The sequence below is a fragment of the Leptodactylus fuscus genome, chromosome 2, assembly GCF_031893055.1.
Source record: "Leptodactylus fuscus isolate aLepFus1 chromosome 2, aLepFus1.hap2, whole genome shotgun sequence".
NCBI classification, from domain to species: domain Eukaryota; kingdom Metazoa; phylum Chordata; class Amphibia; order Anura; family Leptodactylidae; genus Leptodactylus; species Leptodactylus fuscus.
In genome coordinates, this window is record NC_134266.1 from 190,555,871 (window position 1) to 190,570,902 (window position 15,032).

General features: G+C 39.2%; 1 protein-coding gene across 1 annotated transcript in view; it reads right to left on the minus strand.

Moving 5' to 3' along the window:
• Positions 1-15,032, minus strand: part of IPO5 (importin 5) — a 35,198-nt gene that overhangs the window by 17,045 nt on the left and 3,121 nt on the right. The window contains exons 2-13 of the mRNA XM_075265326.1: positions 13,038-13,118; positions 11,902-12,094; positions 10,309-10,411; positions 8,409-8,505; positions 7,208-7,312; positions 6,968-7,090; positions 6,768-6,888; positions 6,599-6,686; positions 5,767-5,873; positions 4,903-5,027; positions 2,266-2,355; positions 775-948 (exon numbers count right to left, since the gene is read on the minus strand). Of these exons, the coding sequence (XP_075121427.1) occupies positions 775-948; positions 2,266-2,355; positions 4,903-5,027; positions 5,767-5,873; positions 6,599-6,686; positions 6,768-6,888; positions 6,968-7,090; positions 7,208-7,312; positions 8,409-8,505; positions 10,309-10,411; positions 11,902-12,094; positions 13,038-13,118 (1,407 nt within the window). The remainder of the gene's footprint in view (positions 1-774; positions 949-2,265; positions 2,356-4,902; positions 5,028-5,766; positions 5,874-6,598; positions 6,687-6,767; positions 6,889-6,967; positions 7,091-7,207; positions 7,313-8,408; positions 8,506-10,308; positions 10,412-11,901; positions 12,095-13,037; positions 13,119-15,032) is intronic.

The window sequence follows — 15,032 nt, forward strand, 5'->3', positions numbered from 1 at the left end:
TAATAAACTGTCCCTGCTTTTCCTATGAGATGTCCAGCTGTAGTAACTATTTCATACAACAGGATAAACTTGCAAGAACGTACGATCTTGAAGGGTTAGATGTTGGAGGTTCATGACTAGACACATTTCTGGGGGGGGGTGTTTCGGTGACACGTAGGGCTTTATTTTTGTATGTGTTTTAAATAAAAAAAAAATTAATATCTGGGAAAATATAAACAAAAGAGGAGGGAAAACGTTTGTTTTTCACTTTTTTTTTTTTTTTTTTTAAGTTAACACAAAGTGCTACTAGAAAAAAAAATTAAATTAGTTTTTACTCTTACAGGAATTTTTATTTTGTATGTTTTGGGGATGTGCCTAGAACCTTTAAGGTGTTTTATTGATATTTATTTATTTTTACTTTTCTATTAATTTTTATAGACTTTGGGGATATCTGATCACAGGTTTGTTGAGGTTAAAAACTGTGGAATAGGTTAAGGGCTCGTTCACACTGCAGAACGTCGTGGCGTCCCGCTCCTGATTAGGCCCGAATGAAAGGGCCTAAACAGGAGCGTGTCTCAAGCCATGGACACCACAGCTGACTCTGCCGTGGAATTCACGGCAAGACGCTTCTTTTTTCCGCTACTACCTAGCAGGGGGAAAAAAGCAAGTGGCTCGTATTGAAGTCAATTCCACGTCAAAATCAACCCGCAAAAAATCTGTGTGAACATACCCGTAAAAAACCAAAACAAAAATATTGAACATGCCTTAAACAAAAAAGCTAAAGCCAAAACATACCTCCTGTAATTTGACCACCATAATGGAATGCAAATGATTGACCAAGTTATCCAGATAAGGAACTAAAAGTGACTTGGGACAATCTTCTGTGAAATTAATAAGAGCAGCAGCGGCATGGGCCTGGACTCGAGGGTTAGCCTGGTCTTCCATGGTTTGCAATAGACTTGCAATCACCTAGTAGTAACAGATAAAAGCTTGGTCAGCTGTTGCATATTTATACACCTTTTACCATCTTATAAATAAAATAAAGGGGAAAAACAAAGGAGACAAGTACAGCCTGTACACCAAAGAACGTCAAGTGCTCATCTGTGCTCCCTCCACCTCAAACTCACAAGTATGGCATTCATCAACCTATTCTATTGATCTCTCAACTGACATCCATGGAAATGCCCATCCACGTTACTCATCTATTCAAATTAACAGGTGGCAAAAAGATTTAAAGGAGAACTCTAGTAACAAATTATCCCCATCCACAAGATAACTTTCTGATCAGTGGGGGTGTAACCAAAGACACCCCCAGCAATCATGAGTACTGTGGGTGTTTTGTACTCATATGAATGGGCAGATCAGAAATATATACCACTGCTAGAGTTATTTCAATAGGAACATGAATGGAACCGAGGTGATGCTGTACTACGTGACCAATCAACATGACATCATTGGCACGAGCAAGAGTCAAAGTTTGTAAGTGTAGCAGCTTATTCAAATAGCTAAGGGCGGGTTCACACCTGTGCCCCAATGCCGTTATGTAGGTTTCCGTTTTCTGCCGGCAGAAGACAGAAACCTGCATTCACTGGCTGCCGGTGAGCGTTTTGTGCTCTCCGCGGTGACAGGTTGTTTTGGGTTTTTTTTAATCGGACACAAAGTCCTGCATGTCTGACTGCGTCCAGTTTAAAAAAAACGCTTACGGCCGGACACTTTTCAAACTCATTCAATTGAATGTGTTTGAAAACTGCCTGCTGGCTTCCATCTCCTGTCCAGGAGTTCGAGCGCGGGTGTGAACCCGCCCTCATCAGTGGGGGTCCAGGGTGTTGGACCCCTCCAATCACATACTGATTGGAGGTGTCCAATACTGGACAGGTCAACATTCAAGTCCCAGAAAACACCTTTAAGCCTAAAAATAAACTGTAAGACGCCAACATTAAGTGAAAATACATTTTAATATTATATAAAAAGGTATGAAAGCTTTTCTAATCTAAAATGAATAAAAGCCAGTACCAGATTTATTTTTTGATGGATCAAAATAAAACCCATTCACATTTAAGATTATTTCAATGCAATGTGGCAGCTTGGAGGAAAGAGCCAAGTTGTTCAGCCACAGGACTGTCTGCCAAATGAAGATAAACCAAACAATCTAGTAGAAGCCAGAAGAATTTTAAGTCAGTCTATGTACAAGATGAGAAGTAGTAATAGGCAAGTCAGCAGAAGATAAGTTAACAACATACAAAATGTGTAAGATTACAAGTAGCTATGTATTTATAAGCCTCTTACCTTTTCATGAAACTTTTTCTGGAAGGCAGGGGCAAAGTCAGTTGCCATCTGTCCAATTGCATTGCATGCAGCATAGCGCACTCTAGGATGCTAAAAGGGGAGAGAATTAAAAAAACAAAAACAAAAAAAAAACAGTTGCATAAACATCCTTAGGTTTCAGCCTTTTAAAAGCTTCATGAAAAATGCACTATGAAAAGCACTGTCTTCATATTGGTGTTTCAATGTATAGTCTTTTATAACAGTATTCATACCCCTTGAACTTTTTCACATTGTCACCTTACAATCACAAAAAAATTATTTTATTGAGATTTTAAGTGATAGACCAACACAAAGTAGCAGTGGAACGTAAAGGATTTAGTTTTTAAAATTTTAATCAAATCAGAAAAATTGTGACATGCAAATGTATTCAGCCCCCCTATTAATACTTTGTAGTCACCTTTCGCTGCAATTACAGTTGCAAGTCTTTTAGGGTTTGTCGCAATCAGCTTTGCGCATCTAGAGACTGAGATTTTTGCCCATTCTTCTTTGCAAAATAGCACAAGCACAGCCATATTGGATGTAGAGCGTCTGTGAGCATGATGCCGCCGCCGCCACTACCACCATGTTTCACAGTAGGAACAGTGTGTTCAGGTGGATGAGCACTCTTAGTTTTCCGCCACACATAGTGCTTTGCATTTAGGCCAAAAAGTTCAACTTTGGTCTGATCTGACCAGAGAACCTTCTTCCACAAGTTTGCCACAAGCCATATAGGGGCACAGCAAACAGCACTTCTTAAGTTTGTCTTTCTTTCAACAGTGGTTTTCTTCTTGCCACTCTCTCTTCCATAAAGGCAACATTTGTGGCTTGTACGACCTATAGTTGTCCTGTGGACAGATTCTCCCACCTGAGCTGTGGATTTCTGCAGCTCCTCCAGTGACTATGGGCCTCTCGGCCGCTTCTCTGACCAGTGCTCTCTTTTCTCGATCTTTCAGTTTAGGTGGACAGCCATGTCTTGGTAGGTTTGAAGTTGTAAAATACTTTTTCCATTTTTGGATGATGGATTGAACAATGCTCATTGGGATTCTCAAAGCTTGGAATATGTTTTTATAAGCTAACCCTGCTTTAAAACTTCTCCACAACTTTATCTCTGACCAGTCTGGCGAGTTCCTTGGTCTTCATGATGCAGTTTGTTCACTAGTGTTCTCTAACAAACCACTGAGGCCTTCACAGAACAGGTATTTATTCTGGTACTAAATTACACACAGCTGGACTCAACTAATTTCAAGTCCTAATGCACATGCGGTTTTATATACCACTAGAAAGCTGATGTGCGCTGAATTCCCTGGGCTGGAGATGTCCGTGCCGTTATAACAGCACTGATGTCTGCACACTGTAAGAAGGGCGCTCCTGACAGTCTAGCTGGGCTGTGAGTAATGCCCCCTAACTGTACTCGGCCATAGATTAGTACTGGGGGTGGGATGTCCCTCACAGTCCAGCTAGACTGTCAGGAACACCCTTCTGACAGAGGGCAGACATCGGTAATGGCACCGATATGTCTTGCCCTAGGGCACATAACAGAGAAGCTAACAGTGTGAATTCAGGGCACTGTCTGCTTTCTAGCGGTATATAAAACCGCATGTCACACTTTTCAGATTTTTATTTGATTACAATTTTGAAAACCATGTATCATTTTCATTCCACTTTACAATTATCTGCTACTTTGTGTTGATCTATCACTTAAAATCTCAATAAAATAAATTTAAGTTTGTGATCGTAAAGAGACAAATTGTGAAAGTTCAAGGGGTATGAATACTTTTGTAAGCCACTGTACTTATTATATAAAGAATCTAATAGTACAAACTTAATGCTGCATAAATTCAAGTGAAAGCTCACTTTTGGTGGCAGAAATACCTGTATAAAACAATTAGCAGTGCAAGCTTCATTCTTTACTTCCAGTGAATAAAGACCTGAATTCCATCTTCCATTTAAAATAATGCCATGAGAGCTAAGCCAGATCTGTTTTGTAGAAGGATGCACTGAAGCCTGAACGCCTCATTGACTTAAAGGCGATTTCCAATTAATACTCCTCAAACCCCCAATAAAAATCAGATCCAATGGTGGACCAACCGTTGTAACAACAGCAATCATGATAGACGGATCCTGGAGGCTTTTGCGTGATTGAAATAGTAGTGTACATGACTATTGCTCCTATGGTAAGTGGATCAGTGAGAAAAATCCTTTAAAATAGTTGTCAGGTTTTATTATTACCCCACTACTAGCACTACGGGCAGGAGCCAGAAACTACAAGGAAGTAAACAATGAAGGTTCCTGATAAATGATGGACAGCAGATATCTTGAACTCAAGAGTAATTTGTATTAAAAATTCACTGGATTGTATAAAGTAGAAAACAAGGAATACTCATTCATGAAACCAGATTATCCATTCAACAAAATGTGAAAGTAACGCCAGAATAGGCTATTACATTAAATGCTATACATCACAATTGCGGCAATTCCACAACTGAGATTTCAGCCATTTTTCCCTCTAAAAGTTTATCTCTGATGAAATGTTGAGAAAAAAACAAACACACACACACACACACAGACCTAATAGACTATGTTCTCTATTAGAATAAAAGCATGAATAAATTTTTTTACCGGATCTTGTAGAAAGAGTAAAACAAAGTTGACCATCTCATTAAGGATACCCTCCATTTGTTGGTGACAACCTTCACCAATGGCTGACAACGCCATAAGACCAGCATGTCTGTACTTCCAGTCAGCTGCAGTAAAAAATATAAGGATGTCACTTTAAATTATTTAGCAAGGTTTTTTTAATTCATTAAAACAAGATCCTAGCAAGAGATAAAATACAACAAAAAAGATTGAACAGGATGGAAGAGATATTCACTAAGCTGCCATAGTAAGGAACGGGGGGTATCGTCACTCCTTGGGGAGAGACCACCATATAGGTGTGTGGAGACTTATTAAGCCTTTAGCACTCCACTTTGCAAGGGACTATGGGAAGAATATGCAAATCTGTCTTCCATGATGTAATTAGGAAGTCAGGTGCCTCAGTGTTGCAACACTGAGGCACCTGACTTCCTAATTACATCATGGAAGACAGATTTGCATATTCTTCCCATAGTAAGGAACATCAGCCTAGTTTGCTAATATAACTGGTTTGCAGGGCTTTTAGGTCAGAGCCAGGGGCACTTTTGGTGGAGTTGGAAAAAGTTAGACTCCAAAATAATGCATTATACATTGTAAAATATTTGATATTGGATACTTGGATGCATAGTTTGTTGCATATTTACTTTCATGGGAAACTACTGGCATTTTTCTTAAATTAGAGGAGCTTTGCCGCTCCCGTCTGACCAGTGCTGTCAGCCATTTAAGGAGCCGGATTGTGAGTTAGTGGGGTTGACCTATCAACTCCACAGCCCTAATAAAGCGTACACTATACAGTGTCACTCCATACTAACATGAATATATACTATATAATCTTTAACAAACACTCACGGTTTTGTAGCATCTGCATGATATGCTCTTTAATCATGGGGAGGACAATTTTTCCACCTAAGCCACAGGCCATTCTGTCCAAGGCACTTTCCCCAGCTACAGCATTGCTGGATGAAGGAGACAATTGTTAATATTAATGTTTTATTATAAAAAAAAAGGCACATTTGCATACCTACAGCAGTTTTCTACCAGCTTGCAACTTTTTTGAAAAACAGAATACCCAATATTGGAAGTTTGCATTGCTAGCTCCCAAATTTATTTCAAAAGCTTTTTTACCTAGCTAAAACAAAAGTGGTATGAAAGGAACCCACAAGAGTGTTTTCTGCTTAAATGATCACTAAATTCTCAGACATCCTAGTCTCTTTATATAGCATGTGATTCTGGACCAAGCTATCATGCACTTTAAAAGAAAACAGCCGCTTTCTGCCTGAAAGACCTCTTCATGCTAAGGCCCTACTTAGCGAACCACAGCACTTTTTTTCTGCAGTGTTTTTCAGTGAGTTTTTGCTACATTTTCCCCCTTATGAAATCTATAGGTAAAACACTTGTGTTTCTGCAGGAATAATTGACATGCTGCATTTTTTTTCAAAAACACAGCTTTTTTTGCTGCATAACTCATAGAAGTGAATCAGAGTTACGGAAACAGAGTCGCTCACCGTTCTATGAGGTTTCATTTCTATGACAGTCAGTAACAGCTGTAAAATCCAACGGGGGTTAAGGCTGTGGGAAGGAGTCTAAGGCCTGGTTCACACCTGCGTTCGGTAATCCGTTCGGGTAGTCCAACAACCCCCCCACCCAAAGTTACCTAATACTAAATACTCATAACTCATACCTGTCAAAATCATCGTCATCTAGTTCATCAGCATTTGACCAGTCTTCATCATCTTCCAAGTCCACCATCATTGTCAACATTTGTGGTACTAAGAAAAACAGAAATGATTAATGGTTTCTGCTTACAATCCAGCAGATTCTGTTCAATAACCAAAAGAACAATTACTTACTAGCTTGGGCAACAATACTTGTATGTTTCCTTAACATAGCCGCTGCTGTCTCAGAAAGAGTGACAATAACCTCAAGTGCCAATTGTCTCTGCATGTTGCTCAAGCTGGTATCCGCACATAACTGCACAGAAAACAGGATTAATGACATAGCACTGATCAATGTTTGCACAAAAGATTGTGGCTTTGGTATCCAGTCCTACCTTCAAGCTTAATTGCAACGTAGCCTCCAGGTGGGGCCGCAAATATTTCGGAACTGTATCTGCTATTTCTACCAGAGACTTTAGGACAGAGTCATCATTCTGATAACAGGATTCATTTACTGACTAAAAAAATGGAACACAGAAATATCAATATCAAATTACAATAATAGGACAAACATTTTACAAGTCAGGAAAAAAAAATGAATTTATTAAGCAATTTAGTGTTAACAGAGGTCTCACCTGCAGGATGCCAGGTAATAAATCGGCAAAGTGCTTCAGTAATGGAACATTGTGTTCATTGGCAAGAACAAATGCAGCAGCAGCTCTGGCAGACAGTGTCCTGATCTACAAGTGAGAAAGGAGCATCATATTATTGCCAAAATGCATCTTCATCAAGAGTCTTCAAGAATTTCAATACTGTAAAAAGCACCAAAAATTAAAAAGATGGGCCTTATAGTAGCCACTGTACAGAACAGTGGATGCGGAGCCAACCTGCATAAAGCATTAGTATAACTTTTTTTTGTTGTTTATGACTGTGGCTAGCCATTATATAGCTAAAACCATTGTTATAACACTTTTCAGATTGTAGAAAAGAAAAGACTTCAAATGGAAGGTCCAAAACAACTGGTTGAGCTAAATTCTAACTAAACCATTTTTGGATCAAAATATTGGAGTATGTACAGCCATGTCATGGTTGAAATGTGACCAACAACAAGAGAAGCGTAACAGCTCCGTTCTACCATATAGGGGTGGCACAGGAGTACTACAACTCAGCTCCTATTCCAAATACTTACAGGCTTACATGTCTATTATGTATACATTTCCATACACAGTGACCAATGCAAAAGACAAATATGTTTGCACACCAACTGACACTGCTGTTAATAGGCTGCTGATGTATACATAAAAGTACATTTGCCCATCTAGTCTATATTAGATAAACTAATCGACAACCTTATCTGTAGAGAGGATTGTTGTTTTTTTTTAAAGACTTTCATTAAAAAAATTGAGCGTATATTTGCACAGTATTTTGCAAGCTGAAGAAAAAAAAAAAAAAAAAAAAAGTTTTAGAAATTCCAAAACACTAAGATTTTTTTTTTTTTTTTTTACATGAGGCATTTTTTGGTTAGAATTACAAATTCCAGTCCCCCTCTTCCTTCATCTTAGACCAGTACACTGTATGTACCTGGAAATTTCACTTTAAAAACCGCTAGGGGTATCTGATGCAGTTTTTGCAAAAAACTGCATCATGTTTTTTCCGCCTCCCCTTGACTTCAATTGGTTTTTTAAGGTGGAATCTGCCTCAAGTTAGGTCATATATGAATGGGTTTTAAAACTGACCGCCGGCAAGCCGTCCCCTATGCAGTTTCTCCGGGGATTAGGATGGAAACCCCTAGGCGGACAGCTAGCGCTATTGTGAACGCCGCATAAGAATACTTACTCCAGGATGGGTCTGGTCTTGCATACACTGTACAAGCATTCTTTTAATCACTTCTAAGTAGTGTTGCTGCTGATTTCCAAAAATACCAGGAAAGTTCCTAAGAAAACATAACCAAAATTGCATAACTCAATAACTATTTAAGAAGCAATACAAACATTTATGGTACACCACACACAAAATATACACATACAATATCAATGTGCAGATAGTGCTTTGTAACAAATACTAATATCATCTTTACTCATTTGTAAGTTGTTGCTCAGAGCAGTGTGCATAACATTTTACATTGCTACCTGCTATTGACTTTATACAGTATGATTATGGTTAATAAAATAATGATGTGTTATTCAATTTAACACCACGCCATTCTGTATCACCTCCCCAAAGTTTTCAGTGATTTAAGAGGAATGCATTGCTTTCAGCAGTTGTTGATAACCTTCAGGAATTGAAAAAAATATAATGCTTGTTTTCTGCAGAATTACTCATGAATCAAGTAATAAGCAGGGATGCAGTTATTATTCCCAACCAGTCTCAATATAATGATGTGTACACCAGAATTACAGTTGTGTAATTCTGGTGAACATTATTCCTTAACCACGGTTACTACAGTAATTGGAGGACTCTTCTGCACCACCGTGCCTTACTCTTATGTCTCCATATGACTTTTCCATGTGTGTGTGTGTGTGTATATATATATATATATATATATATACATATATCTCTATAGTATAGTGTCAAACTTTGTCACCTACGGCATTTTGGTATCACTTTGTACATTTGCATACCATATTATATATCCTGACACGATTGTAACTTTGCATATTATACATATCCTGAGACAATGTTATTTTTTTATGTAGAGTCTGAGGAAGGTCACTACTGACCGAAAACATTTACTCTACGCTATATGCACTTGTAAATAAACGGTGATTGAATCTGAAAAAATAAAATTAAAAAAAAATGGTGATTGAATCTGATATATCTGTGTGGAGTCCACCATTATACTCATGAATCAAGGTTTTTTTTTTTTTAATTCTTCATTTTTTACTCCGGAAACTAAACTAAATAATAGACAGACACTTATTTCTCTGTAGAAGTATGCATGTATGCATCTATAAAGATGGCACCAAGTCTTATCTATTGCATTTTTTATAAGAAACCTGTCAGGTGAATTTTTACTCAGGCATGTGCAGCAGCAAGCGGTGGTCCTCACTACTGTAGCAAAAATGTGAGGTTTTATGCCTTAAAAATCTTAGCTCTTTGTATGTTAATGAGATCTAACTAGTGACGGGGCAGTACCTGCTGCGTCTAGTCACCATCACTGCTGAGATTTACTGCCTGGAAGACACAATTGACAGGACTCCTGCTGTGTCACGTCACTCTGTGAACCTCCCTTGCACCTGGTCTATTCTACATGGTCCAAGGCTCTAGGCTGTTTTTGTGCATGCGACTTTCAGGATGCAAGTACCAGCAGTGACTGCATAACTAGAAGCAGCAGGTACCATTGGACTATCTAAAGGTAAGATTGCGTTCACGCTAATGTCCCCTGAAATGCACGGCAGCTGGTTTAATATCAAGTTTCCTGATGAATAGCGTATGGAAATTAATCACAAAATAACTCAACTTTTAAATCATGCTACTGGCCAAAAGAGATGCATGTCATTTACTGTACACTATTCACTCAAGTTTCTTGCTATATCAAAAACCAAATCCAAAATTCCGTGGCATGGTGTGCATATAAATAGTGGGCGTGCCCTGTAAAAAGGATGTCCTAAAATAATTGTTCATCGTAATCAAGATAAAAGTTCAATGAATCAAGATTTCGATAAGGTCATAATTGCCCGACCCTACTGGTGACAGACTTAATCTACAAGTTTGCCAAATGAGAAATATACCATACCAGAAAATATGCAGAGCAGATTCACGCAGTCCCACATCCTGAGAGTTCACAGAGTCAAATAAGAACTTCAATGCTTCAGGCCACTGGTTGTTACCATCATCATCTGAAAACAGAAATAACTTAAGATTCAAGAAAAAGTTTTGGTTTGTTTTAAAGGTAAATAACTTGCAAGCAACAAAAGTGACTTGTAATATTAGCTTGCGCCAAAGTATAGATGATGTACATAGATAAATGTATAATACAGAAATATTTATAAATCTACATACACAGAAGCGCACGATTAATCACATACATTGAAAGAACTTCATCTAGTGCATGCTGTCAAAACTACAAAAGCGTGCAACGCTGGCGGAGATAACAGATCCATGATGTACTCTGAAATGCTACAGTGTTTCAGAGAAAACTGTTGAAGGCCGGGGGCCCTACGTGGTGTATACATTGTGGTTTTGGAAATTGCAGCTCGTCATTTATACCTACAGAAACACTGACTGTTCCCCTATAGGTATAATTGAAGCAGAAAGTCTGCAGACAAAACCTCGGACTTTCAGTGCAAAGCAACGTTTTTTTTAGCTGCAGGCCACTATGTGGGTACTTAGCCTTAGGCTGAAGAGAGAGAGGGCAGATTTATGAAGACTGGCATTTTCAAAATCAGTCTCCACATTCCCGGCAGTAGGCGATCAAAAACTGTAAAGATATTGTTAATATTTAGCTATGAGCCTCCTGGCATTTCCTCCCTACCTGAAGATCTGGAGTATCAGTATGATTCCAAAGTCCATGTTGACCCAATCTCACTCAGTTCCAGTGCTGCCCTGTACATTTTGTAGCATTTCTCAGAGGGTAAATGGAGGAAGATTTACTAATACGGACTAAAAATGAACCATATTTACCACAATGACTGAAGCTGAATGGATAAATGTGCTGCATGTCTGTCAGGTCTTAAACTTAGACCGCCTATTAATGTGGCGTAAAGGGAACACGTTTGGTTGATTTGGGACATTAAACCACCCACAGGTCCTTACCGACCTGGGGTTTAGTGTCCCAAATCGCCCTGTTATAAAGCAATCTGCAGTCGAATTAAAAATAAAAAAAACCCTTTATACTTATCTAGAGATGAGTCCAATTCTCATACTCAACTCTGGTGTTCCTTGCGCCTGCCGTGTTCTTCAATTAAACTGGAGATGTACACCCAGTGTTCACTGCGCAAGCACCGGAGGTATGGGGCACTCTGGCTTCACTGAAGAAATGTGCCAGCGCAAAGAGTACAGCGGCAGGGAGAGGATAAAGCTTTTTCATTTTTAATGTAGCCATGGATTTCATTATAACAGGGAGATCTTAGTGTCCCAAATTGCCTCACAAATTCCCTTTAATTCACCCCAGAATGTTGGTATATATTGTCATATTTTTAAGCCATGCGCCTTTCACACTAAACCACACTCCTCTTCAGAAGAGCTGACAGTTTGTCTCAAACACAAATGTGGTGCACAGAATATACACTCATTTTTCGGAGCAAATTAAACCAGATTTCTCGAGTCATTGGCTTAATATAGATGAAGTAGCAAGATAAAGAAGCAAGAAACAATTAAATGGACTCACCAATCAAATTTCTAGCCAATTCTGCAACAATATCACAGATCTTCTTCCTCATACTGGACTGAGATTCCAACTGAATGACAACTAGTAGTTCACTTTTGATAGCATTCTGCACATCAGTTGGAAGAGATGGATAAACTTCTTCAAAGGATGATGACAGAAGGCGTCGAAGTAAGACAGCTGCCATCTGTCTGGCCTGAAATACAGAGCACAAAATAACATTAGAAACAGTCTTCAAATACAACTGATGCAACATTGTACTTTGTGAAATATCTACAGAAAAAAAAAAAAAGTTGTTAAATTCACATTTTTGCAACTTTCAGCATCATCACAAAAGGCCAGAACATTACTTAGGCAATATGCACATGAGCATGACAGACACACTTAATAGCTGTCACACAGCTGTTTTTAAAAACAATGAGACTATGGGTGTATTGACATGTCCATTTTGTTTTTAATGGACTGAATACATTTTTCAATTTTCATTTTTGACTCCTCCCCCCCGCTGATTTATCCTACAAATACCATGATGCATTGCAGTTTACTTAGATCCCCCCAGTTTCCCTAGCTAGCCTGAAAACTACTAGCCCTACCTACCTAGCTAACTCAGTTCCCAACCCAATCCCTACCCCCATCATACTCACCTGTGCTCTGGAGAGGACTTTGAGGTGCCTCTTTTGCCTACACCTGGGTGCAGGGCTGGCTCCTGCGCAATAGAACCCCGGTAGAAGCGAAGAGAAGTAACGGGCCCACCATACATAACCAATAGAACACTGCTTCTCTTTCCTTCTGCCAGCATCCTATTGCACAGGCTAACTTGTGAAGGAAGTGACGCCCAGCAGAAGAGAAAGTGAGCATTGGTGAGTATGATGGGGATGAGGGAGGGGAGAAAGGAGTACTGCTAGCCAACCATCACCACAAACAGCAAAACAGAATATCACCAGGAAATCGGAAAATGTGCTTGGGGCAGTCACAGGACTCCAGCGCTGCAAGGCTACAGTGCTAGCCACTGAGCAACTGTGTTGCCCTGGAATACTAAACTTGATTATTCAAATCTTTACTGCCCCTGTTATAAGAACATCCTGTATTAGGGAGATGATGAATTAAAAGTTATTTCCAGATGTGAAATCCTCACTTACCTCTTCAGCCGCCCCAGCATTTCGAATTGCTTGGAGCAGAAAAGTGATCTTCGATGGTCCAGGGATGCTGTCATAGGTTTCCTATAAAATAAAAATATATATAAGTTTTTTTTGTTTTAAATGTGATGTGATTCATAAAAATTAGACAAGTATAATTCTCTTCTCCAGGTGCTCATATATGTAAACTGCCTTTAACAAACTAAATATAGTCTACTGCTGCAAAGGAGTGCTAACAAACAATGCACAAGGTATAATGCTGAATAAAACAGCCACTTATCTCAATGAATGAAATCTTATTTTAAAGAAGTCAATTTGAGATAAATTGACAAGTGGGCATTACCAGCTGGGGCGTGTCCCTACACCCTATGATTTTGTCCAATCAGAGCTGGCCGTGAAAGTGACATCTCCCTTGACAACCAGGTGTCACCATTCCTCTTTGTCAGTTTATGCATAAAGAGAAATTACTGCACAGAAAACAAGCTCCAAGAATTGTTTCTCCATGGAATATAAGTTTTTATTAAAACAGACATGACAGGAGATGTGATAATTTATTATTTCCCATATTGTTAGAGTCACTAGGAACTTTGACTGGAATTTGCAGGCTGTGACTGCTTCTGAATTCAATGCAAATGGTGGAACAAATAAGTTGTAGACGGACAAGTCAACCGATGAAACGTTTGTTCAAGCCATAAGCACGTGCACATATGATATAAAGATGACTTTGATGCATGGCGTCTTAGGTGTGTACAACATCAGGGCGGGAAGAAGGGTGCACAAAACAAACTTCAGTGCAGAAGTGAACAACAAATAAATGTGTTCATAAGATTGATACACAGAGGAGGATATGCTGATGGGATCAATCTGTACACAGGTAAGTATGGCAGTGTGACATCAATGTGTGCCTCCACATCACGTAGTACTCAACACGGATAACAATGGATAAAGTCCTTCAATAGAGCAAAATGGACTGAAACTGCTGGCCATTCTTTCCTAATTGTCACAAGAAAGAAAGTGCTGAACTGTGCTATTCAATGATGTCACTGATAAAACTAGCCGCCAATGAGGCTGCCCTGAAAGAGACACTGGAATTCACATCCATTCACCAGTGATTCCCCTCCAAGCATCACAATGCGTCCTGCTAAGAAGGATTAAGTCACGTTCAGAGGAACAAAGACCTTAGCTAGCCATGGAATATTTTAGCTGAGAACAGTGAAAGTGATGAGCTGCTGGGCTAGTATTCTGTATCTGCTCTTCACAAGAGCCTAGAACACGTGTTGCATTGCTAGTTAGAATAGAACTTGCAAAAGTCTTTTTTTTTCAGCATTAGACCCAGTACAAGTGATACCGATTATTGGTAAATGCACCATATTTAAATAATTATGGTGCTTTTTGACCTAAAAAGAAAGAACCCTTTGAGCCATTTTATTATACAGTAGGAGCAAAGCAGTATTGTCAGACATTTAAAGCATACTCTCAGATTAGACCATAAAACTGCAATATACACATTTTCCAACTCTGCTTTCCATATTTATGGTAAGGGGTTTCCTTGACAAATGCCCTGCCTTTTGAGTAGACCATCACCTCCAGAGAATACATCAATTGGCAGCTACAGGAAACCCAGACTTTTACACAGGTTGTCCGTCAGGGGGAAAAAAAAAATTAAAACAGGCTCAAAATATGTTAAAAAGTAGTTCTCTGCACCACTTCATCCCCTTGTCGATCCCATCCCAACACTTGCCAGGTCCACAGCCACTGAGGCAATCACTAAGATGGGTCACTGCTGTGGCCAGTGATGGGCCAAGTGGGCATTTATAACTGCTTGTCACTATGTGACCAAGAAGTAGGAAGAAAAAGGGAACTTGTAAATCTTGGAAAGGAAGCAGAGCGGGAATCAGGGCTATGGAGTCAAACGATTTGGCCTAATTTTCCACAGACGGATTCTGACGCCTTCATAAATGCCTTGGTCAGTCAGAAGAAGTAAAGTTTTGATAATCC